General features: G+C 40.2%; 1 protein-coding gene across 1 annotated transcript; it reads right to left on the bottom strand.

Moving 5' to 3' along the window:
* Nucleotides 1–344: 344 nt before the first annotated feature.
* Nucleotides 345–25,743, bottom strand: LOC132103301 (sterol regulatory element-binding protein cleavage-activating protein-like). The gene is made up of 23 exons (XM_059508296.1): nucleotides 25,574–25,743; nucleotides 20,232–20,432; nucleotides 19,098–19,218; nucleotides 18,224–18,381; nucleotides 17,890–18,098; nucleotides 17,675–17,780; nucleotides 17,348–17,520; nucleotides 9,971–10,097; nucleotides 7,973–8,085; nucleotides 7,690–7,784; nucleotides 7,501–7,599; nucleotides 7,108–7,320; nucleotides 6,149–6,513; nucleotides 5,895–6,041; nucleotides 4,092–4,293; nucleotides 3,892–4,007; nucleotides 3,219–3,723; nucleotides 3,051–3,136; nucleotides 2,857–2,939; nucleotides 2,324–2,490; nucleotides 2,052–2,132; nucleotides 1,524–1,730; nucleotides 345–1,422 (listed from the first exon to the last, which is right to left on the bottom strand). The coding sequence occupies exons 2-23, from the start codon at nucleotides 20,351–20,353 to the stop codon at nucleotides 1,177–1,179; spliced, it is 3,741 nt and encodes a 1,246-aa protein (XP_059364279.1). The 5' UTR covers nucleotides 20,354–20,432; nucleotides 25,574–25,743; the 3' UTR covers nucleotides 345–1,176.
* Between the last annotated feature and the right edge of the window lie 5 nt (nucleotides 25,744–25,748).

Below are 25,748 nucleotides of genomic sequence, written 5' to 3'. Positions count from 1 at the left end.
CAATTAGGCACCACCTGCATAATTCTCTACGCTGAAAATATAAATATATGAAAGGAAAATAAAAACAAATATTTAAACGTTAAAAAAAAGGCATTGCTGTGATTGCTTGTAATAGTTTTTTTCCATTTTCAAAATAAATTCAGTATAACAAATACAGTCATGATGTAAATATACTTACAGTTGTACTTAAAAAAATTATTAAAGTACATTTTCTTTAATATAGTATTTTTTTTACATTACATGTATGTATATATATATATATATATATATATATATATATATATATATATATATATATATATATATATATATATATATATATATATATATATTTGTAATGTAAAAAATATATATAATTTGTAATGTAAAAAACTACTGTCTTATGTATTTAAAAAGGACAGGGCTGTTTAATTGTCATATAAGAGTTAATATATATGAATTGACCTAAAATAGGTTAACTGACTTTATACAAGATTGCAAAATAATTACTATGCAGTTGCTAAGATGTTCGAACTTTGCTGTAGGGTCTTTAATCAAACCTCAGGTAATTCTTTTGATTATGGGGTGCAACATAACCTGAATACTTCTGAAGATTCAAACACTCAAAGATAAGTTGCACACACACACACAAAAAAACACTCCTTTCAGCAGGAAATATCTATGCCTTTTTCTGCCCCATCAACCACCTCTTGTTCCTCCTCTCCCTCTACAAACATATTATTGTGAACTCTCTCACCTCTAGCTGTCACACAGTTGAGAGTTTCTGGACTGGGCGGCCTGGCATTCTCACCGTGAGCATGTTACCACTCACATACACGCAAACAGACATCTTAAGGCAGACCAAGTGAGCCACCTCACACTGCAGCTATTGTACTAGCCTGATGTAATTCTGTCCAGATTCATACACTGAATATTCTGTATGGTGTTCTACCAATACTCCTATGAAGCGTCAGAGGCACCAAAAAATCAGGTTTTGCATTTACATCCTGTTCAGATGTGGTAGAAAGTGGCCACTCCCTCCCTACCAAGTGTAGGGTGGTGCACGAGAAAAATCATTCAGGTCTGCAAGGAACTTGCAGTGATACAGATTAAAGGGTGAATGCTTTTGTGCCGGCCACTCTGAAATTTCACCAAATCTGTGGGCTGGTATTTTTGTGTGTGTGTGTGTGTGTGTGTTCAGTCCAGCTTCTCCAGAACGGAGGGGACGTAGACTAGGCTGAGCTCATTACCAAAGTCACAGACGATGGCGGCATTGTCCAGAACCAGGAGCTGCCTGACGCTCTGACCTTCGCTGCTCTGGCCCAGGTACACCGTCTGCAGCAGGTCCCCATAGTTCAGGTCCCAAAATGACACACAACCTTGTCCTCCCGTCACCAGCAGGCTTTCAGAGATCACCCCTAGACTGGCCCCACAGCCCACCTCCTGAAACGGACATAAAGACAGATATTATTTCATTAATAACAAATCACAAGATGCTGATTTATTGCTGAAATCCTGCAGTCCTAATTCTCATCATCACACACCTGTTGTATGGAGTACAGCTTTATGCCTGTACTACGGTCCCAAATGCAAATGAGGTCATCCAACCCACTGCTAATGATACAGGAAGTTGTGCAAACCAATGAGGTGACATCACCACGGTGACCATACACGTGGCTCACTCGGCTGCCTGTTAGGACGTCCCACACACAGATGGCGCCGTCTTGGCCCCCACTGGCTAGAACCATGGTCTACAACATAACAAAAAAAACTGTGATGGGAAAATCTCTCAACACTTTTTCCATTTGCAAAAAGTAAATGTAATTATTTGTACAGAGACAATCTCCATCCATCTATTCATCTAACTATCCACCCATCTATTCAACTAAACATCTACCTATCTTTAGATCTACCTTTCCATCTATCCATCAATCCATCCATCCAACCAATCATCCATCCATCTAACCGTCTGTCTACCATGTGTTCAGTAAATTCACAAATATTGTAGATCAGAAACATGAATGGCAAAACTGCATGTGTATATGTGTGAGATCTAGTGATGTGATTCTGACCTGGTCTATGTATATGGCAGTTATACCACCTGAGTGGCCCTGCAGGGTGAAGAGGCAACAAGAATCTTCCAAACGATACACCTAAAAAATAAAAAGAAATAAAAAAAAATACACCCAACTAAAGCACAAGTTAACAGTAGGCTTGCACAAAACCTGTGCCCACAGGAAGCTCTGCAGATTTCCAGAATCTGAACTCACACAGATGCACACATCAACCTTATATAAGCATTACATTTTTGATATGTAATAATTCCCTTATATATTACCCTCACCCTGACTGTATGATCCTGGCTGCCGGTGACCACTCTGCCAGCGGCAGCTTTGAGCACAGTGATGGGCTTCTGGTGGGCACACTGCACTGAGCGCGTCAGCTGACAGCTGATCACATCCTCACTGCTGTAACAGGGGGAGGGGGGCAGACTGCCTCGGCCTGGAGGTCCTTACACACAAAATCAGGAAAAATGCTTAAAACTCCACTTTATTTGGTCCTCCACTTTCTCCTGTGAGTAACTGTCAGTGTTAATCTTCTGGTTTTTAGGGTTCCCATGCTTTCTGATCCAATGAACTTCAGTGACTTTTCCTGTTGGCTTTGATTACTTGATCAGTATTTTTAAAAATCATGTTATAGAAATCCCACTCAGACAATGCAGACAAAAATTCTAGCTGAAATAAATAAAAATGTATATTCATAATAAAAATTATCACTTTCCTGGTTTCATTTATTTGAATGACATTTCCAGGCCTGGTTTTGTAATTTTTTTAAGGTTTATAACCTTTTTTTTTGTATTATTTTGACATTACTCACCACGATACTGCAACAATCCAAGAGGCTTGGTGATCTCCACTGTGAAGAAATCCAGTGAGCCATTTAAACGAGCAGCCACAATTCTGCAATTGAAAATATCTCCATTAGCAGGAAAACATAAGTCCGGTGGATGGGTGTGAAATGAGGGTGTGGCTTATATATGAGCTTGAGCTTCACATTGTTATGAAATGCACCTGTTATTGAGAAAAGCCAAGGCAGTGATTCCAGATACTCCATCTTCATTACTGCACCGTAATGATCCCTCTACTGCATCCCACAGCTGAAGCGAGAAAATAAGGACATCATATCAATCACACTGATAGATCAATGTTATCCTTATAAAAGCCCTCTCTTTCTCTCACCTGCAGTTTGCCACTGCTGCGGCCTGTGGCAATGAGGTTACCCCTCAGCTCCATGGCCCACACCGAGCTGTCCCAGTCGCCATTATTCTGTGGGGGGAGCTCTGGGGGTAACACAGGCTGGTCCCCGAGGCTACGTCGCCTTTGTTGTGAAGCTGGAGGAGGAGAAGGCGGGAAGGCAAGTGCTGGTGAGGGCTCATGCTCCTGGTACGCTTTCTCTACCAATCCCCCGAAATCAAAGCCAGAGCTGCTTAAAGTCTGAGATGGGGGTGATGACCCGAAGTTGGTGTCGATGAGAGGGGTGAGGTCCGGCTGGTCCCCAAACAGGGCAGGGCGTGCAGGGGTGGTCCTCCTCCTTATTGGGAAGATATCTACATCTGGTCCTCCCACAGCTCCTCCTCCCGGTTCCCGAAAATCTCCCCCCAAGAGGCTCTCAGCCTCACAAGCACTTAAGTGATCCCAGCCATCACGGTGCTCCCAACAACCACTGCTGCTGCTCCTGCGCAGACTAAGAGTGGATACACATGCGTAAAAATACAATTTTAAAAAATTTACAAGAATATATACTGTCTTTTACATGTACAACAGCGTATACATATATTTTTTGAATATTACATTTATTAGGGACCATACACTGGGTGCAGGTCGGTTTAATTGAGTTTATACATTTCCTTACCCATTGTTGGGTATGACAGTGAGACAGTCTCCTGTCTGTGCGTCCCACACACGGATATGTCCCGCCAGACAACAGCTGGCCAGCAGCATGCCATCACTGGCCAGACACTCAATGTCCTGAAAAGAGATGCCAAATGTAATTTTATATATCTCAGAGTGCATTTATGGAAATGTGTCAGTGCATGTAAATTCGATTCTCACCATGCTGTGGCCTCTCAGCAGCAGAGGGGAAATTTCACTGATTGGCGGTGAGTAGCCGTACTCATCGCAGGGCAGGTCTCCACGGCGGCGCCGCCCATGGGGAACCCCGTTCTGCCCGTAGTTCCGTGGGCAGAGCACACGATACAGACAGAAGAGTAAAAGAACTAACACCACACCAGCGAAAAGTCCAAGAGCTGCCACCCTGAACAAAAACACATATTACAATAAATTTCAAAAAAAATAATTAAAAAGCCATTATTCTAAACAAAAACAAGTCTCTCTTGAAACTCCACTCCACCCGCCTCCAGGAATGGGAACTCAGAGGTAAGCATTACATGCAGAATTTTGAACAACATCTGAGCACGTGCACACACTCTATATATGTCCTCACAGTGTAAATACAGCACAGAAAACAAGAAAACAAGGCAGGGGGCCAAAGGAAGAATTAGGTAGAGCAAACTGACATACATCCAACTGATGTGTATCTAACAACCATAATGTCCTCATAGATAAAAAGCGAGTTTGTCTCTGCAGTCAGATATTTGGATCTCCAGTGTGTGCAAGTATGAGCTCATTCAGGCACTCGTAGTAAATCAGTGACAGTTTTTCCATGTATAAATGAAGAATGCAAGGGTTTGTTTCTTTAAAAGAATATTTTGACCATGAAGTTTAAATCCTTGACATTTGTTCATAGAAAGACCACAAAGGAAAGCGGTAATACATGTTTTCTGAGAAAAGTCATTGAGCAACTAATAGATTACTAATGAATGACTACTGCCTGATCTATAAATACAACACGGTGAACAAAAGAACAAAAAAATTCCATTCTTATACTAATCACCCTCTGGTGAACACCCAAATAGCATAGGTGTTTTATGACAGTTTTCTATTTATTGTTATACGACAAGGCTGGTGGAATGTGTTTTTGTGGTGTCACTTACAATTCCTGCTGTAAGTTCAGTTACAACTAGTATTACACTATAAGAAAAGGGTATTAGTTTACATTTTCTTAAGGGGGCAATACATTTGCCCACTGAAAATTTGAGGGCAATATAAATATAAAAAAAATTTAAACAATGCAATACCATAATGTATAGCATGCTGTACATTTATGTCATGCTTCAATCCTAATCCTAACCCTAATTCATAAAGAAATAAATCATTCAAAAAGTTGGGGTCAGTAGACTTACTACTTACAAGACAATAATACTTTTACTCACCAAGGATGCATTTAATTGATCAAATGTGACAGTAAAGTACAAAAATTCTATTTCAAATAAATGCTGATCATTTTAATGTTTTATTCATCCTATCATAGTTTCCACAAAAATATTAAGCAGCTCAAATGTTTCCAACACTGATAGTAAGACATTTTATGTGAGGACCAAATCAGCATATCTGAATGATTTCTGAAGAATCATGTGGCTTCACCATCACAACATTAAATTACATTTCAAAATATTAATATAAATTTTAAATAACGGTTTAGTAATTTAATATATTTTTCAAAATTCATGTTTTTACTGTATTTCCGGTGAAATAAATGCAGCTTTGATGAGCAGAAGAGCCTTCTCATAAACATTAAAAGAAATCGAACAGACCCCGAACTTTTAAATGAAATCGAATAAATAAATACAATTAAAATGAACAAAAACAATAGGAAAGCAGCAATGCATATTTGTTGTTTCATTTCTTAAAACATCTGGTTAATTTGTTATAACAATTCAAACTGAATTAGTGACTGCAGAAGTGACATTTCTAAAAGCAGGTAGAACACCCAGACAGCTGAAGTGTGACACTGACTTGTAGAGTGTGAGGTCTGTCTGCAGATCGGAGGTCTTGATGCTGGGAGGAGGAGCGTGGCGTGTATCCTGGGGATGGCGTGTGTCTATGGCCTCTTGTGGGCTTAGATGGAGCGTGACGGGGATGACTGGAAGAATGCTGATGTACCTGAGGGCAACAGACAGGGGCATAAATGTGTTACACAATAGACAAAATAAGATGTTAAGAAAGGGCCAAAACCATATCATCTATCAAGAAATGAGAGAGTAGCCCACCTCTTTGCAAGAGTGATATTGTAATAGCTAAAGAGTGAGGGCCAGTGGCGGAAAGAAAGCCGCCTCCATAGCTCCTCATCCTCAGGGCCCCAAGTGATCTGGGGGCTGGACACAGGGGCAACTTCTGGGCGGGCTGCTCGGTGACCCCGGGATTGGTTTTCGGGTAGAGGAGTGGGTTCAGGGGCAGGAAGCACGCTCAGTGTGCTGGTTGGGTCTCCACCAGGAAACACTGGAGCAACGCCCAGGTGAGGAGGAAGCCCCGCCTCCCCAAGAGGGCTCTGCTCTGACACCTGGGCAGCAATGAAAGTCCTCAGACCAGCAGGGTCCGTGTAGACCAAGATCCCAATCCAGATCACAGTGCCAACCTATTAAATAAAGGGACAACACATTCAAATAAAATTAAACAATATTTTATGCTTTCTTTATTTTTTTTTTATGCATATAATTTAGAATGTTCAAAAGTTTTGGTTCATTAAGATTTGTAATGTTTTTAAAATAAGTCTCTTTGCTAACAAAGGCTACATTTATTTTATCAAAAACCAACATCTAATTGCATATTACAAATTAAAATAACTATTATTTATAACTATTTTAATATTTAAAATATATATTTTCTTCCTGTGATGCAAGCTGAATTTTCAGCAGCCATTACTCCAACCTTATTATTGATAATTATTGATAATAATGTTTCTTTTATTATCAATTTTGAAAACAGTTGTACTGCTTACTATTTTTCAGGATTCTTAGATGGATAGGAAGTTCAAAAGAAGAGAATTTATTTGAAATAGAAATCTTTTGTAACAATATAAATGTCTCTATGGTACGGTTACTTTTGATCAATTGAGTGTTTATTTGATGAATAAAAGTACTTTAAATAATTTTTTTATTCTTAATATTACATTGGCACTGGCTTTCAGCTCAAAATGTCACAATGAAGCTTAGAAGGGCGTAATTTTTACCATGATGATTCTCTGAGCCAGGCGAGTGCGGGCTAGGAAGTACACCACCCTGAGCCTCTTGGGCAAGCGGAGGTTTCGGAACGCAGGAGCCTGAAGGGTGATGGTGTGGGGAGAAGGACGGGGTGGCGGAGGTGTCTCTCGTGGACGTAAAGGGCCTGGTTTAGGTGGAGGCATCCCCGCTTCAGCTGGGAGACGCCTGTTCAGATCAGCCAACTGTTTATATAGAGACGTGAGAATTGAGAAAGGCGATATAATTATAATAATAATAATAATAATAATAATTTAAAAAAAAGAACATTCCAGATACTCAAATGAAGCAATGAATGATTTGTGTATTTCATGTGGAACTGTAAAATAAATTTCTAGAATGTTCTCTATGTGGGTGGTTCTCACCTCCATGCGGCGGATGTCAATAGACAGCACAGTGGTGAAGAAAAACATCTGCAGGAAGAAGTCGGACACCAGACCCACCACAGCAAACAGACAGAACTCCTACACACAGAAGAAAAAAAAAAAAAGAGGGAAATGCACAACTACCACCAAAAGCAGATCATATATCAGAGTTATTTACAAGAGCTGCACCTGAATTGCTGGTACAAAAGTGAAGTATCCAATGAGAATTATGCACAGTTCAGTGGCCATATTCTTCATGATGGACCAGCTCTCATTGCTTAGACCTTAAGAAAAAATGTATTAATATATTATGAACGGTCACAAACATTATAATACTGTTATAAAGTGTCACTACACAACAAACAGTAAGACTTAGTGCTTAGTAGTGAATGGGCTGTACATCTACTAAAAAAAGGACAGGAAAATTCAGTGCACATATTTTAACAGTGCAGATGAATGCATCATCTCTGACCTTGAGCAATACGCAGTTTAACTTCAAGGTCGACAGGCGTTGACACAACAGACTTGGTGAGGACAAGGACATTTTCCAAACCAATTACCACCACAAGGTAAGGGAAGATTTCCCTGCAGAACAGCAGCAGACAAAACAAATCACCCTTTGAAAATCAAATCAAAACTAACCAGAAAGAAAATTGTTTAAATAATCTCTGATGTAAAAATAATATATTCTATGAATGTGAGGAACGTGAGGAGCTAGCTCATTATTGATGATAATATCAGAAAACAGAAAAATTCAGTCAGACTTGACTTTCCGCAGCCCTGTTGTAGAGATGTTCGGATACCCTTTTTCTCTTCCCGATACCGATACCTGGGCTCAGGGTATCGGCCGATACAGAGTACTGATCCGATACCTGGGTGTATATCTGTATATACAGCTGCATATACTACTAGCCCTGTGTAAATTGCTAGAATTATTTTATGGTGTGCTTCAGACTTATCCCTTGATAAAACATGAACAAATACATGATGAACTACTGTATTTATTACAGTATTTTTATTATCTGACATGAATTTGACAGTAATATTTATTTTCTTAAGCGAAAAAGAACTTCAAATGCAGCCAAAAATCGAACACCGCAAACTAAAAAAGGTATTTTAGTTTTACAATATAACTGTATAAAAAACTGCAACAAATAAGTCTAGGAATATAAAAAATTCTATATTAATCAGAAAATCTCTTTACAACAAAACAAGTAAAAAACAAGCAACCGTCTAGGCATAATTATTATTATTAATAGAGACGTAGCTAAATCTACTGTAAGCTACAACAGTAGCTAAATATATTGTCAATTTACTCTCCATGAAGATCTTTGAGTGTCTGTGTTTATGATATGACAGTTTTCTCAAATGAAACGGTAAATTCTCATGAAGTGACGCTTTATGTGTTCGTGTCCTCATATAGTGACACACGGCAGAGACTACAAAACAGCGAGCTCCCGCGCATCTGTGCCCGTCTCCCACAGAGATGTAGAATTTGCAGGAGTAATATTTAAATAGTATTTTGCATTTAAGTGCCCAGCACTTAGACTAACACTGAAGTGACTGAACGCAGCTGCGGGTACCGAATATACTCAGGAGTCGGTAACTTACTACCGGTAGCTACTACAGAGACGCTGGTATCATCACATTATTAAATTTTCAGCACCGACTTGGTAGTGAAGTGCCAGTACTTGTGGCATCCCTAGTCGCCGCTTTACTGTCTGGTTGGTCCAGTCTGAAATACTGCTAAACAGCGGACATATTGCTAACCACTGATCTATAATATAGAAGCGGCTTCACTGTCTGTTGGCAGTTTAGAACGCGATGAGCGATCCAGTCATATATAGATCAGTGCTGCTAACGCGTTTTCATTTCTTCTTCGCTGCTCTAAACAGGGGTTGCTTGTGGCAACCTGGTGGCAACACAGTACAACTTCCGGTGTTTGCAATGCATTCTGAGCAGCGAAGAAGAGCCGTGCAGTGGTTAGGCAAAGCTAGCGGTCATAACTAGGTCTTGAAAATGGTATCGGATTGGTATATGGGTTCATGTACTCGCCGATGCCAGAATTTGTTGTGGTATCGGTGATATTTCCGATACTAGTATCGGAATCGGAACAACTCTACCCTGTTGTACACATGTGGCCTAGATAGTGTGTATGTATTGACTGCAACCTGTCCTAGTAAACCACGTCAAATTTGTTTGGACAGCTTGAGCTCACACCACTGTGACTGTAAGTCCACACATGCAGCCTTATAGGCTGGAGGACGACTATCCCTGCCCACTTCCTGGCAATATAATTCCCCTAAACTGCTATCATTATTATTGACGTCTGGTTATACATCAACCTGCTCAGAGATCAAACAGTGACATTTCAATTCCAGAGGGAATAAGTCTATAGAAGCCCTGTGATACTGATGCACAGAATCATTCTAGTGGTATGAATGAAGGTGTGTTTTGGCTAAGCTCCTACCCTCCATTCAGCGTGGGTGTCAGGCCAAACAAAGTGCAGAGTCCCACAGACATGAGCAGAGAGCTGAGAACCGTCACCACAGCAGCCAGCGCCAAGCCCCATTTGGATTTCACCATGTCAATCTTTCCTGTGAAGTGAGAGGCAGGGATTACCAGAATTATTTTTTATCAAGAGCATTTTCAACGTCACTGAGCTCTTGAACATCCATACAAATGCTGCTAGAAAGAAGGCATGTGAATTCTTGATGCTGAACGTGCTGTTCTGAGGATAATCACCAGACCAGACTGAAACAACCTTTGGCGAAAGCTCAGTGTCACGGTTGGTAAACCGCGATCTCTGGGTTTTGCACTTTGTGGGTGAAGTCTGTGTGTTACGCGTCTGCACTGATTAGTTTGTGGGCGTCTCCGTTAATTGTCATAAGCAGCAGCTGTCACTCATTACCTTCTCTATATAATGGCTTGTCTCACATCTTGTGTTTGTGAGAGTGTTGTTTCATGTTGGTTAAGCGTGCTTTGCTTTCTTTTGTGTTCTGCGTTTTGGATGTCCGTGTCTTCCCCCGGAACCTCGTCCACTCTTCGCAACCACCACAAGCATCACAACTTACCTTCGGCTCGATTCCCCGCAGTTCCTGCCAACTCGCCACCGCCATCTGGATTCATCACCTCCTTCCACCATCTCGGACTGTGTCTTCTTCCCAGCGTTGTTTGTGTTCCAGTTTGTTTGGTTATCGTCTCTCATTAAAACGTTGTTCATACTTGCACTCGTTTCCAGCTTCTCCTTGCACCAGTCATCACAGAACGCTCTCACCATCATGGAAGCAGCGAGCACCACCTCCTTGTCTGACTTCATCCATCACAGCGTCAATCGAATGGATCAGCAGCAGGAGAGCATCGCAAACACCGGACGCGCTATCCAAGCGCTGGTGACACAGGTGTCCGAGCTCACCCAGCAGATCCACCAGCTCACCTCTCCCACTGCGCCAATCACACTGCCTGCGCCTGCGTCCCCCGGGAGACCTCCCAGGATCACTTCCGGACAGAGCCGCGACTTCCGCCGCCAGAGAATTATTCCGGTGAGACAAATTTCTGCAAGACTTTCCTTAACAAGTGTTCCATGCACTTTGCTTTACAGCCCCGCACCTTCGCGACCGAGGAGTCGAAGGTTGCATTTACCCTGACTTTACTATCTGGCAAAGCCGCCTTATGGGGGACGGCGGTGTGGGAGAACCAACATCCATGTTGCGCCTCGTTCCACACCCTCTCGGATGAGATGAAACGGGTCTTCAAACGAGCTGTGGCCGGCAGGGAAGCCGCCCACCAGCTCTCAGACCTGCAACAAGGTAGATCTTCGGTCACGGACTATTCCATCCAGTTCCGTACCCTGGCGGCCGCGGCCGTGCCAGTGGAACAAGGCGGCGCAGTGGGATCGATTCCTGCATGGGCTGGCCGACTGTGTTCAGAAGGACTAATCGACCTGGCTCTTCGAGTTGATGCCCGGATTAACAGTCTGGGTAGACAGACCAGTCCTACACACCATCCCATCTCTCCGCAAAGGGGCCGCTCGAGTCGAGAGAACACGGTCGGTCCCGTCGACGACCACGAGTGGGTAGAGCTCGGCTGTCCCGGTGGGAGAGAACGCGGCGGAGGTCCCAAGGATTGTGTTTATACTGCGGAGGCTCAGGACATCCCATCTATTCCTGCCCGGTAAAAGAGCCAGCCCGGTAGTAAAAATGAGGCTACTATCGGGTGGGATCTCCGCTGGGAAGTCCTCAACTACATCATTGACTCTCCTTCCGGTGAAACTGCGGTGGGAGAATCACATTCACGACTGTCATGCCCTTTTGGACTCTGGAGCCGAAGGTAATTTCATCGACTCACTCCTTGCACGTCACCTGAACATTCCTGTCCTGCCTGTGTCTCTTCCCATCCATGTCACCGCACTCAACGGCCAGGAACTGCCACACGTCACCCACTATACTGAACCCATCCCTCTGCTCACATCAGGCAATCATTGTGAAACCATATCCTTTTTTCTCATGGACTCCCCCGTAGCTCCCATTGTTTTAGGTCACCCCTGGTTAATCAAACATAATCCACGAGTGGATTGGGGTTCCAACACTGTCACATTGTGGAGTGAAAGTTGTCATGGGTCTGGTCTGGTTTCTGCTTGTCCTGTTGTGCCTGTTTCTGTCTTTCAGAAGGAGAACATGATATTATTAAACGTGCCCGCAGAGTACCTGGACCTGAAGGAGGTGTTCAGTAAGTCACGTGCTGCTTCTCTTCCTCCGCATCGTCCCTACGACTGTGCGATAGACTTAGTGCCAGGTAAGTCTCAGCCAAAAGGCAAACTATACTCTCTTTCTATTCCGGAGAGGGAGGCCATGGAGAAATACATTTCTGATTCCTTGGCATCGAGGTTCATCCGCCCTTCCACTTCTCCAGCGGGGGCGGGATTCTTTTTTGTGGGTAAAAAGGATGGTTCTCTGTGACCTTGTATTGACTACCGAGAGCTGAACAACATTACGATAAAGAACACCTATCCTTTGCCACTTTTGTCTTCAGCTTTTGAGAGGTTACAGGGAGCATCCGTATTCACAAAATTGGATTTACGTAATGCTTATCATTGGTCTGCATCAGGAAGGGGGATGAATGGAAAACCACCTTTAATACCCCTAGAGGGCACTTTGAATACTTTGTGATGCCGTTCGGGCTCTCCAACTCGCCAGGGGTTTTCCAAGCACTCGTTAATGACGTGTTGAGATATATGGTAGATCAGTTTATATATATTTACCTGGATGACATACTGATTTTTTCTTCATCTCTCCAGGAACACGTTCAACACGTCAGACGACTGCCCCAGAGATTACTTGAGAATGGGCTTTTTGTCAAGGCGGAGAAATGCGTATTCCATGCAAAGTCTGTTCCCTTCCTAGGGTATATCGTCTCGTTCAAGGGAATACGTATGGACCCTGACAAGGTTAAGGCTGTGATAGATTGGCCATCTCCAGATTCCCGTAAGGCCCTACAGCGGTTTCTGGGGTTCGCCAATTTCTATCTGCGTTTTATTCGCAATTTCAGCCAACTAGCCTCACCTCTGACGGCCTTGACCTCTCCCAGTACTCCGTTCAGGTGGTCGGACGCAGCCGAGACTGCGTTCACTAACCTCAAGAGCCGCTTTGTTTCGGCTCCCATCCTTGTGGCCCCTAACCCCACACGGCAGTTCGTGGTGGAGGTCGACGCATCAGAGGTGGGGGTAGGAGCAGTGCTGTCCCAACGTGCTGCCTCGGACGATAAGGTACATCCATGCGCGTTTTTCTCCCATTGTTTATCTCCTGCTGAACGCAATTATGACATTGGTAACAGAGAATTGTTGGCCGTCAAATTAGCTTTAGAGGAGTGGCGTCACTGGTTGGAAGGCTCAGGGGTACCTTTCATTGTTTGGACCGATCATAAGAATTTAAAGTACATTAGAACTGCCAAAAGACTCAATTCCAGGCAGGCTCGGTGGGCACTTTTTTTTCGGTCGTTTTGATTTTACTCTATCATACCGCCCGGGTTCCAAAAATGTCAAACCTGACTCTTTATCACGTCTTTTTGATCCCTCTGCCCGTCAGGTGACTCCCGAGTGTATTTTACCTGAGAAAGTAGTTGTCTCAGCACTCCTATGGGAGGTCAAGTCGTAGGTCAAGACGGCCTTAGAAGGGGTAACGCCTCCGTCCGGTTGTCCATCGAATCGTTTATTTGTGCTGGATGAGTTAAGGTCCGAAGTAGGGCTGGGACAATGCATCGAGGTCATCGATGACGTCGACGCAAAATATGCGCATCGATTCGTCTACCTGGTTTTATTTCTCTAAAAAATGCTTGCAAAACGTTTACCTTATGTGCGCTGAATATACGCGATGGCCGGATCAACATTCTGTCCAACGTTATATAACCAATCCAGGGGTTTTTCTGCATTGATCTTTTTTTTTGGTGGCTGTCAAAGCCTTATTTGACGGTGAGTGACAGTGACAGGGCGCGTACGAGAGAGAGCCCCGGCTGCGCGTGCACTCACAGTCTTCAAACAACACGAGCGCTTCTTGCTCTCTCCCTCCCTTGTGCATATTAATCAAAATCATTAAACAAGATAGAAAAAGGGCGAAACACCAAAGTTTCACGTGGAGCATTCAGAGATTTTTTTTCTCCATGACAGGCTGCTGGCTCCCACTGTTAATTTTTTTTTTTTTTGTAATAGCACTCTCTGTATTAGCTTAAAGCCCTCAAGTTTACATTTACATACTATATTCTTTCAATTGCTCTAAACAAGTATTTTGGGTGACCTTTTTTATTGAATACTAGACATCAAGTTGTTGTTATTTTCATCTGAAAGAACTTATTTTTTCAGTAAGCTAGGCCCTATGTGTTCAGTAAGCTTGTTTCAGTAAGCTATGTGTTTTCAAGGTTTCAAGGTTTTATTGAATGCTGTCTCTATACAAGTGCAAAGTAATGCATTCTTAGTCAGTCTTTTATTTTGTAATTTTAAGAGCAATAAACATATATTGCAATGTTAAGGAATTTATGTTTTTTTCATTCAGATATGTAAATCAACATGTATAAATTGTTAGTAGTCAATTAATGGGGAGATAATCAAAATCAAATCGGTCTGAAAAATTAATCGTTAGATTAATCGATGCATCGAAAAAATAATCGCTAGATTAATCGTTTAAAAAATAATCGTTTATCCCAGCCCTAGTCCGAAGTCATTCAGTGGGGTCACTGCTCTAACGTTGCTTGTCATCCAGGGATAAGTCGAACTAATGGGATAGTTAAACAACGATTCTGGTGGCCACTTATGGCTCGTGACGTCCACGATTTTGTTTTGGCTTGCTCAGTTTGCGCCAGTAGTAAGTCATCTAACCGACCTCCTGATGGGCTCCTTCAACCGCTGTCTGTCCCTTCGAGACCCTGGTCCCACATCGCACTAGATTTTGTTACCGCCCTCCCACCCTCTAATGGCACGACGGTCGTTTTGACAGTAGTGGACCGGTTCTCGAAGGCGGCACATTTCATTCCCTTGCCCAAATTACCGACAGCCAAGGAGACAGCGGTCACTGTCAAGCCAACCAAGATTTAGAGAGGACGTTGCGATGTTTGGTCTCCAAGAATTCTTCTTCCTGGAGCCAACAACTCTCTATGGTGGAGTACGCTCACAATTTGTTACCAGTGTCAGCCACAGGCCTTTCTCCGTTTCAGTGCAGCTTAGGTTACCAGCCACCAGTTTTCCCAGTCTGGAATCTGAAGTCGCGGTCCCCTCCGCTCACGCGTTTGTCCAGAGGTGCCACCGCACCTGCACCAGAGCCCGCGAGACTCTGCTCCGGGTGAGGGAGCGCACTAAGGCCAAGGCCGATCGCCACCGGTCAAAGCCTCCCGTTTACGTCGTGGGTCAAAAAGTGTGGCTTTCTACCATTAACATTCCTCTGCGATCCGTATCTAACAAGTTAGCTCCCAAATTTATTGGCCCGTTTACTATCACCAAGATCATTAGTCCTGTGACAGTCCGCCTCAAACTACCTCCAGCGTACAGGAGGATACATCCCGCCTTTCATGTGTCCAAAATTAAACCCGTGTTTTATGCACGTATTAATCCGCCTACTCCGGTTCCCCCGCCGCCACGTCTCTTAGATGGGGAACCGACATATTCGGTTAATCTAATGCTTTGCTTTCTGTTGTGTTCTGCGTTTTGGATGTCCGTGTCTTCCCCCGGAACCTCGTCCACTCTTCGCAACCACCACAAGCATCACAACTTACCTTCGGCTCGATTCCCCGCAGTTCCTGCTGCCAACTCACCACCGCCATCTGGATTCATCACCTCCTTCCACCATCTCGGACTGTATCTTCTTCCCAGCGTTGTTTGTGTTCCAGCTTGTTTGGTTATCGTCTCTCATTAAAACTTTGTTCATACTCACACTTGTTTCCAGCTTCTCCTTCACCCAGTCGTCACACTCAGTCAGAAACCAAACAGCTATGTTAATCTAAAAGCTTTCTGCTGCCAATTTACTGCTTTTCCCAGAGGCTCCTGGAAAAAAAATCCAGTTTCAACACTCTGTAATGTTACTTCTTAATAATTTAAGAAATCTATAGAATGATTAATAGAGAAAGAACAATAGAGAGCAGCAGAAAACACTATGAATATTCCCATTTCTGGCAAGTACTATTATCTACAGTCATTTTGACTGTGCCATTCCCATGAATAGAATAAGAGTAATGGACACAAATCAAAGGCTCAATAATATTACACTAGCATAATTCACTACAGAATTTACAGCAATTTTCAATATATCACACAAAACCAAATGTTTTCGAGGCATAAACAGATGTGTGCATATAATCATCCAACATCAGAATATAAGCACTGTTGATAGTTCTTTGTTGATCTGTGCAAATATATTCACCATGAAGGTTATAGAAACTAAATGCACATCAGATACTTCCTGAGAATATGTGGCCCTTTAAATAAAATAGTTATGGAATCTTCTACAAACATGTTAAGAGAACATAACCTATTGTTTCAAATCACAGACATAGTATGACACTCTGTTCTAACTCCAGGGTCAGAATGTACAGGTGCAACACATATTGCGAAACCAGGAAGAAAAATGCATGTGCACCACAGTTTAAAAGCAATTGGTAATATTTCTTAATTTTTATTTTTGTATTTTTTTTAAAGATGTCTCATGTTTTCCATAGATGCATTTGTTTGATCAAAAATACAGTAATATCATGAAACATTATTACACTTAAAAAAAAAAAAAAAAAAAAATTAAATAATAAAATCTGAATATTAGCAAATCTTCAAATTTGCTAAATTTGAGCAGCATTTATTTGATCAAAAATACATTATACAATTATTTTGAGAAATTTATTAATATAGGAAACCGTTATTTTAAATCTAAAAAAAAAATAAGTTATTTTAAAATGTCATTTATGCCTGGGATAGCAACACTTAATTTTCAGCAGCCATCACTCCAGTCTTCAGTGTCACGTGATTCTTCAGAAATCATTCACACATCATTCAAATATGCTGATCTGGTGTTTAAAAACATTTCTTATTATTGTAATTAATGTTGAAACTGTTGTGCTGATTTATATTTTTCTGGAATTCAAGATAACATTTTTTTTCAGTATTTTTTTTATTTTTTTTATGAAAGTCGAAAAGACCAGCATTGATTTGAAATAGAAATAATTTTTAACATTATAAATGTCTTTACTGTCATTCTAATGATCAATTTAAAGCATACTTGCTAAATAAAATGATTAATTCCTTAAAAAAAAATAATAATTGTACTGACCAGGGACAAGAAAATTAATGACACAGAAAATGTGTAGGGATGACACTTACGGGTGGAGAAGTAGATGTAAGCAAAAAGGATGATGTAGGTGGTGACCAGAGGGATGAGCTCAGCGATACCAATCTCCTCTTTGAAATGGACGTGCACCATGTGGTCTTCCCGCAGACTGCAGTTCGCTGAAGGATGAAGCTGTTTCAGACGTGCTCGGAGACTGGCTACAAACCTGTCAAAAATCACAAACACACACAGGAGATGTTAAAAATTTTTGAAAACTATGATTAGTTCGCTACAAACAATATTAAAACCAAAACTAGATTTTGAAAATGTAACGCCTGTCTTAGAAACCACAATTAATTTCAAATATTCCAAAGGCTGACCTTGCATCATAGGAGCTTAGTGCAATTGTGATGGTGTACGTCACCACTCTCTTCTTGCTGTACAGGCTTACACCCGTCTGCTTCCCCGGGACACCAAAGAGTAAATCTAAAAACCACACAGAGTAAAAATGGGGTGAGTGAGTGCACAGGTTTCCGAAAACAAAGGGTAACTTTAATTTGAGCAGAGATTTAATTGTATTTATTTAGATTCCTGCCTTTCAGAGTGGCTGAAGTATGAAGGCCTTTGGGTTCATGTTGGTGGACTGTCTTCAGGAGGTCTGGATCGGCATCAAACAGGTCACGCCGATTCTGCCAATAGTTGCCAGGGGATACCAGCAGGCAGCCGTGCTCTGGAAGGACTGCCTGCATGCGCCGCAACCCTGGCAACAGGTCCGTCACCTGCAAGCACAGCGCCTCCAGACTTCTAAGAAGAGAAACATAAGGAAAAATGAAAAGAATGAGGTTGAGAAATGTGTGGTTACAAGCGCAAACATAAATGGTTTGAAATCAATCAACAGAAGCTTATAAGTCAGGGTGGGAATATTAGACCTGTCTGTGTAAACATGGTTTCTGATCTCCTCCAGAACACTGAAAACACGCCCAAGGGGAGAGCGGAACACGTCCACAGGAACCAGACTGTTGTCCCATGGTGAGACCGCTGCCTTGACCAAGACCTGCTGGATGTAGGCCACCGGAGGACCCCGATACTGCAGGAAAAGCAGCATTTTTGGATTAATAGTATCAGGTCACAGGTTCAAAAGAAACTAGACTTTTACATTATCAGTGGTGCTTGACCAAGTTAATTCCATGATGCTGAAGTGTGGCAGGTGGTTGTTTGCTGGCCACAAGTGTAGATGTCACTTTTTCATGCAAGGCAATGGGATTTTTTATTAATGGTCTTTGTCCACCAGGTGAAATTGTCTTTTTAGGTCGGATTGATAAGAAAAGTAACAATACTCAAAATGATTCAATGCCATATTATTAATGTCTGTAACAGTGTAGGACACACCGCACACCGAGCATTTGCAAGGTTTACAATCTCTAACCAATGCCTGCCTTGGCAACACGCCAATAATTCCACAGAAAGGCAACATACTTCAAAATGGTTATATTGTAACAACCATTCAAATGTTTGTGGTCGGTAAGATTTTTTTTTTTTTTATGTTTACCAAGGCTGCATTAATTTAAATAATAACAAAGTAAAAAACTGCAGTGATTCTTCAGGACCATTCTGATTTGGTGCTCAAGTTTTATTTATTATTATTATTAATGTTGAAAACAAATGTGCTGCTTAATATTTTTGTGGAAACAGGATTCTTTGGATTTTCTATGCATAATAATGCAAATTTCTTTCAAAATACAAAAATAACAAAAATTGTACAGAACTGATATTTGTATATCAACCAAAAGCATTTAATTTTACCCAATCAGGGCGCTCAGACAGATCGCCCTGGGACTCATGGGATGGGGTCAAGTAGTCTCGTACTCCAGTGGTGAACTCGACAGGCCCTGTTCCTGGCAGAGGCAGCTTCAGCAGAGGATAACTGTTAAAGAAAGGGTAAAGCATGGAACAACAAAGCAATCTTTTTTTTCAAATTCCTCACAGACACGGTACCTCATGATGAAGAGCCCATACAAGATCCATAAAACAAATCATATTTGAATGAAAAGGGCGATAAGTATGCAAAGAGTTGTTTTTGCATGTTTACTGACAGTTTTATAGCATTCAATCAGTCAGTCACAGGTGCTGCACCAGGAGGGAGCACAGATCAGTATGATTAACTTGTCATCTCTGATATCCTCAGGCAAGCTCTAAGAAAGCCAAGGACAGAAAGTGTAAAATTCTTGTTTTTACTAAGAAATATTATTGCTCAAGACCCACAATACTGCCTGCAATACAAACAAGGAAGGACTGGTAAACTCTCCAGTTGGATGATCATTCTGTGTGCTTAATTTGTGTTCAATACAGTTCAACTAAGTTCTTTTATTATCTGTCTCGAGGCTGAGTCAAGCTATTCTGTGTAACTGCCCAGTACCTTCTCGTCTCTAGTTGAGAAAGAACTCAGACATCCATTGTGGCAAGTAGTTGCCACCTTCACAAAACCTACTTTTGTTCCTCCAGGCAGCTGTAGACACTGGGCTGTTCTTTGAGAGAAATATTCACTTACTCACTCTTTTCCGCATGGATTTTGCCCCTTTTTTAAATCGTCAGAGAGTTAATTCACATTTTGCTGATGGAGGCTAAAAGAAAAAGCATGAGAAAAGCGTTCAGTGCTCCACTTTTGTGCTTGTGCTACACACAGTCCTCCTGGCACAATCTTGCTTTCGAATCAAACTGTGCAAAACAACTTACCACAAGCCAGTTTCCTTCCTATTTTGCCCTCTCTCAGGCGAAAACACCCCACTCACAGATTTGTTCGGATAAGCTACTTTTCCCAACTCACAGAAGTACATAAAGTACTTCAACCTTGAGAGAGTTTGTGTCCCTGATTAGTTTAAATCTCGCTCCTATCCTATTACTTCCTGTTTGAATCAAATATCATGACTGCAGACTCACCAGCAGGTCAGGATGCTGGCAGATGTGAAGAGAATGATGGGAACTGGGTAGGAGGAGCATAGCAGGCCGTGCCGGTAGAAGGCGGCTGAGATGTTCTGCCGAAGCCGCTCTCTCACCGTCATCCTGGGGGGAGGTGTCAGCTGATGGCCATCGAGTCTGCGTGTGCGGCCAGGGCGAGTGCACCGGCGGGCATCCAGGGATCTGTGCAAACAAGCATATACATAACTACTCTCGGATCTCATTCATTGTGATGTGAAGGATATGTTTTTTTTTCCTCTTACTGATAAAACCTAAAAGCATTTTTAGCACTGTAGAGCACATTGTGCATTAAAAGTGTTCCTGTGGCTCAGTGGTAGAGCATTGCAATAGCACGGCAAAAGGTTGTGGGTTCAGTTCCCAAGGTACACGTTAGATAAAAAAATGTTAGCATGAATGAATTTGAATAAAAGCGTCTCCTAAATGCATAAATTATTATTTTTTTTATTTAATTTAAAAGCATTATCTTTACGCTTATATATATATATATATATATATATATATATATAAACATAGTAGATTATGTCAAGCTGTATTGCTATTCATCACCAACAGTACAAAAACATTCACATGCCAACATAAAACTTATGTATTATGATTCTGACATGACACGAGCCAGCAGGTGATGCATAAAACCAAGCAGAAGCACTTAAGATTCAATTCATTAACATTAGTTAATAAATGTATTACCATATACAACATTTAATATCATTTATTAATTACGTTAATGCATTAATACATCATCATTGATCATTGGTACTTTAAATAAAAAACTAACTTGAATACAATGAATACGACATAAATGTGTAATATGCAGACTACCAAAAACTTATTTATTTTTTTGTTGAAAGAAATTTAAATTTGTATTCAGCAAGGATGCATTCAATTGATCAGAAGTGAGGGTAAAGACATTTAAAATGTCCCAAAAAAAGGTTTCCATTATAATAAATGCCGTTCTTTTGAACTTTTTTATATTCATCAAAGAATCCTGAAAAATTTGTATCACTGCTTCCACAATAATATTACTAATATTAAAGAAATATACAAATGGAACTAAATTAGCATATCAAAAAATGATTGCTAAAGATACAGAAGGCTGAAGTAATGGCTGCTGAACATTAAATTTCCAAGCAATCGCAGGAATAAATTACATTTGACAATATATTGAAATAGAAAACTAATATTTTACATAGCAATAATATTTCACAAAAATTATGTTTCTATAGTATATTTAGTCAAATAAATGCAGCCTTGGTGAACATAAGAGACTTCTTTTAAAATTCTTATCAACTCCAAAATTTTTTAATGGTAGTGTATTCATTAAAACCCCACCTAGATTAACTAAATGCTAAAAAAAAAAAAAAAGAGTCATGCTCATGGTTAGTTTATGATACCCAATGCAATAAATAATGTTAATGATTTTAACCTTACTGTAATGCGTTACCAACCAAAAACCCCATAAACACATCTCTGCCAACAAGCCAGCTAGCAGATCATTCTTTTAGGATTGATTAACCCTTTGCCCAGAGGTAGTTTCTGGACTTTCAAACTCTGAAACCAGAGGGTTCAAGGTTTATACTGGTGGTCTATGGTTTACAAAAAGCTCTTTTTTTGTCATCGAGTGGCCCTGTTACTACACCACAGAGCACCCCCTCCCCATCTAAAATAAGAAATTACTGATTTTAATCAAGGCAAAGGTCAACAACTTTGATATTAAGATATCAGTGCAATGTTCTCTTATTATGAGATTCAAGTGCCACTCTCCTTTCAAACCAACAATGCAAGCTACTAATGGCAGATATTTCAAGAGATGCGCTGAGATGAGTTTTAGAAATTTCCCCAAAAGGATCCAACTGAACCTTCAAATGAAACTTCAAATGCCTTAAATGAATAGTTCACTTAAAAATGAAAAATCAGTCATGTACTCCCCCTCATATCATTCAATCATTTTTATGCAATTTTAATTAATCCAATAAATAAATTTTTAAAATGATCAATTTCATAGAACCTTAGGATTGTTATATATACAATACTGCATCAATACACACAATAAAAGCAGTAACAATAAGAACAGAATTAAAAATAAAATTAGAATTGTCAGTAAATGCATAAAAATTACAACAATAATTTGTAACAAAATAAAAAAGCTAATGCAGATTTTAAGGTCAACAATTGAATAACGACAAACTTTTAGACTTCTAAAAAGTCTAAAGACTTCTAGAACAGTAGCCATAAGAAACCCTTATATGATAATTTTATTATTTATTTGCATCCATCCTGAAGCTTGAAACCCCAATTTTTACAGCGATTACAGCAGCTCTAACAACACAGACCTGTTTGTTCACCATTAAAATGAGAGTCATGCACATTTTAAGAAACATGAGAGTGAATAAATTAATGATGAAAGAATTTGAGGTCAATTATTCCTATTTATCTGAACTTAAGAGTTCCTTTCCTATTCCAGCATAGAGGGTTAAGACTAAGTTTGACAAAGTCTCTCTTTCTCATGTTTTCCCTCCCTCGATTGCTGAATCTGGAAGATTTTCAAAAGAACAGAGTCCAGAGACACCAGTCTGAAAATCCTGGCAAACTCAAAAGGCAACGACCATAAATTCTTGAGAATGTGCAGGCACAGGCTGATAAACACGTGCGGCTGACAGACAGAAAGACAGACCGGTTTGTGCCAAGCAACCCTGCTTGACAATATGGTGACACAAGAACCTGGTAACTATCATGCATGCTGGGATACAACTTCAGAGTGAAACACAAAGTTGCTGCTTTGGACCGAAACATCAAAACAACGACAAACACTTGAATATAAACAGTGCATATAGAGCTGCACGATTAATCGTTAAAAGATCGCGATCTCGATTCAGACACCCTCTCGATCTTTTTTCTAAATGACAACGATTCCCCGAGTCTGTTTTAAACCTTTGACAGATTCTTACCGGATCATTCAAATCCGTGTTCACACTGTGTAACACAGAGAGAGCAGTTACCAAGTTTGGTTAAAAAAAAACATCTTCACAAACGGTCTTTCCAACTACACAGTAATATTTCTGTCTTACAGTCATTTATATTATCAAAGAAATACTGTTATAAAGTTTATAGTTCAGATATAAACACTGATGTCTATATTATAGAGATCAAAAAAGAGCAAATCCCCTTTTGAAAGTACTGCGCTTCAAATACCGTTCGTGTCGATTGCATTGTTTCACCACTAGGTGGCGACGAGAAACCTAAAAATGTATTTGTCAACGAATGAATTATTAATTCAAGAGAATAGTTCAAAAACGCTGATTCATCCAGTAATGAAACAAGTGTAGTATGTTTATGAGTGAGTCGTTGAGTCAGTGATTTAAACAACTTTTTCATCACTCTAATATAAAAAACTGGGGTTTTAAATATTATATATATATACACTACCAGTCAAAAGTTTTTGTACCATGTGTAATGTTTTTTAAAGTCTCTTCTGCTCGCCAAACCTGCATTTATTTGAGCATTTATTTAGTACAGCAAAAACAGTAAAGTTTTGAAATATTTGTACAATTTAAAATAACTGCTTTCTACTTAAATGTATTTTAAAATGTAATTTATTTCTGTGATGCAAAGCTGAATTTTCAGCATCATTACTCCAGTCTTCAGTGTGACATTATCTTCAGAAATTATTTTAATATTTCCGATTTGCTTATTATTATTATTATTATGTTGAAAACAGATGAGTTTTTTTTCAGGTTTCTTTGATAGAAAGTTCAGAACAAACAAAATTTATGTGAAATAGAAATATTTTGTTATAAATGTCTTTGTCACACTTTATCAATTTAAAGAATCCTTGCAAAATAAAATTATTAATTTATATACTTGTGATAATGGTAATAATAATAAAAAAGAATCGTAGGAGAATCGTGATCTCTATATGAGACCAAAAAAAATCTTGATTCTCAATTTATCCAGAATCGTGCAGTCCTAAGTGAATGTCATATTTTCACCCAGCAATGCTTTTATTCACATAGGGCACTGAAAATACACCAGTTTTACATCGGTTTCAAAAAATGAAGGTAATAAAAAACCACAAATCTGACATTAAATGAAAACATCAAGACCACCTCATGTATTAAAAAAGATCTCTGGATTTATGTCTGCATCAGAATGTCCCACTGTAAATTATCTGACAGGGATATCAGCCTGCTCATAATAACTTTCCCCAAAAATATCTTTCAAAATCAATAATGAAGTAAATTATTCAAAATTTGTAAATAATTAACTAACACAACAAAACCTGCATATAAGCCAGAAATTTTTACAGTTTATTAAACAGACATATAAACAATAGTACCAGGTACAGTGATGATTGAGAAGGTCACACCATTTTTTTTTTAAGCATTAATACTTATGTTACTCATAGTACCGTGGTACTTTTACGGTATCGATCAAACTGACGTTAAGCACTATACTGTAATAATACAAGGCGCGGTGCTCAGTCTGATGCAATTCCACGTTTCTTCTGCTGTCAGTCATATATAATATCTAACAGTCTAAAAGAGCTAAAGCTTATGGTCACTGAACTACATATGAATACAGTTTTGCATTAACTCAGTTGTCTGCACTGTCCTGCATTCCATGCCTTTTAAAATCCATGAGATATTATTTATTATCTTTGTGTAGTGCAAGGAGATGAAACTGATGCACGTTTCCATGACATTAACTTTAGCCGAGCGGCTAACGTTTTAGTATTAGCAATAGTTCGTGGATAAAACACCTGCCAGTTTTATTTTGATTAACTTGACATGTGTAGTCAATAAATAGAACACATCAGACATTAAATGCTTATTTAATCACCTCAATGTGCCGGTGTTTCGCCGATTTGTGCTACTCGCTCTGATTGTGCTAACTTACCTTCCGTTAAAAAGATAAGTTATGTTAGTTAACTTAGCACAAATCGATAGCGAAAAATGATACATATCAGTTTATGCTACCAGCATCTTTTTCATGTGGTTTAAGGGTTTTTTAATGTCCACAACTACCCCTACTCTAAACCTACCCGTCCACACCTACTCTTACCCCTAAAACAATGCAAATATATTGTCGGTAGCACAATCTGATAGGTAATTTAACGTTAGCATGTTCGTCAGTACAGCGGCAAGCTATAAATTATACATATATCTAAGAAGCGCTTTGACTGCATGTTACTGGACCTGTTAACAGAAATAAATAGCACTAACGGCCTGCCATTCTTCTAAAATGAACTAACGTTAATTCAGCAATCCATATGAACACAAACCAAGATAAAAGCACTCAAACCATACCCTAAAGACAGATTCTGCCTTTCCTCTCTGGGGGTTTGTTTTAACGGTGAATCGGCTCCTGTTGAGTTCCAGCAGTCTGGTGGATGTAAGTCCCTACTTTTGTTCTGGCTGCATCGTTTCAGCTAGTGTAAGCCACTCTCCAACATGAGTCGTGACCCCTCAACTTCAACCTTCA

This window comes from Carassius carassius, chromosome 24 (assembly GCF_963082965.1).
Source record: "Carassius carassius chromosome 24, fCarCar2.1, whole genome shotgun sequence".
In the NCBI taxonomy this organism is placed as follows: Eukaryota; Metazoa; Chordata; class Actinopteri; order Cypriniformes; family Cyprinidae; genus Carassius; species Carassius carassius.
This window is presented reverse-complemented; position numbering and strand designations above follow the sequence as displayed.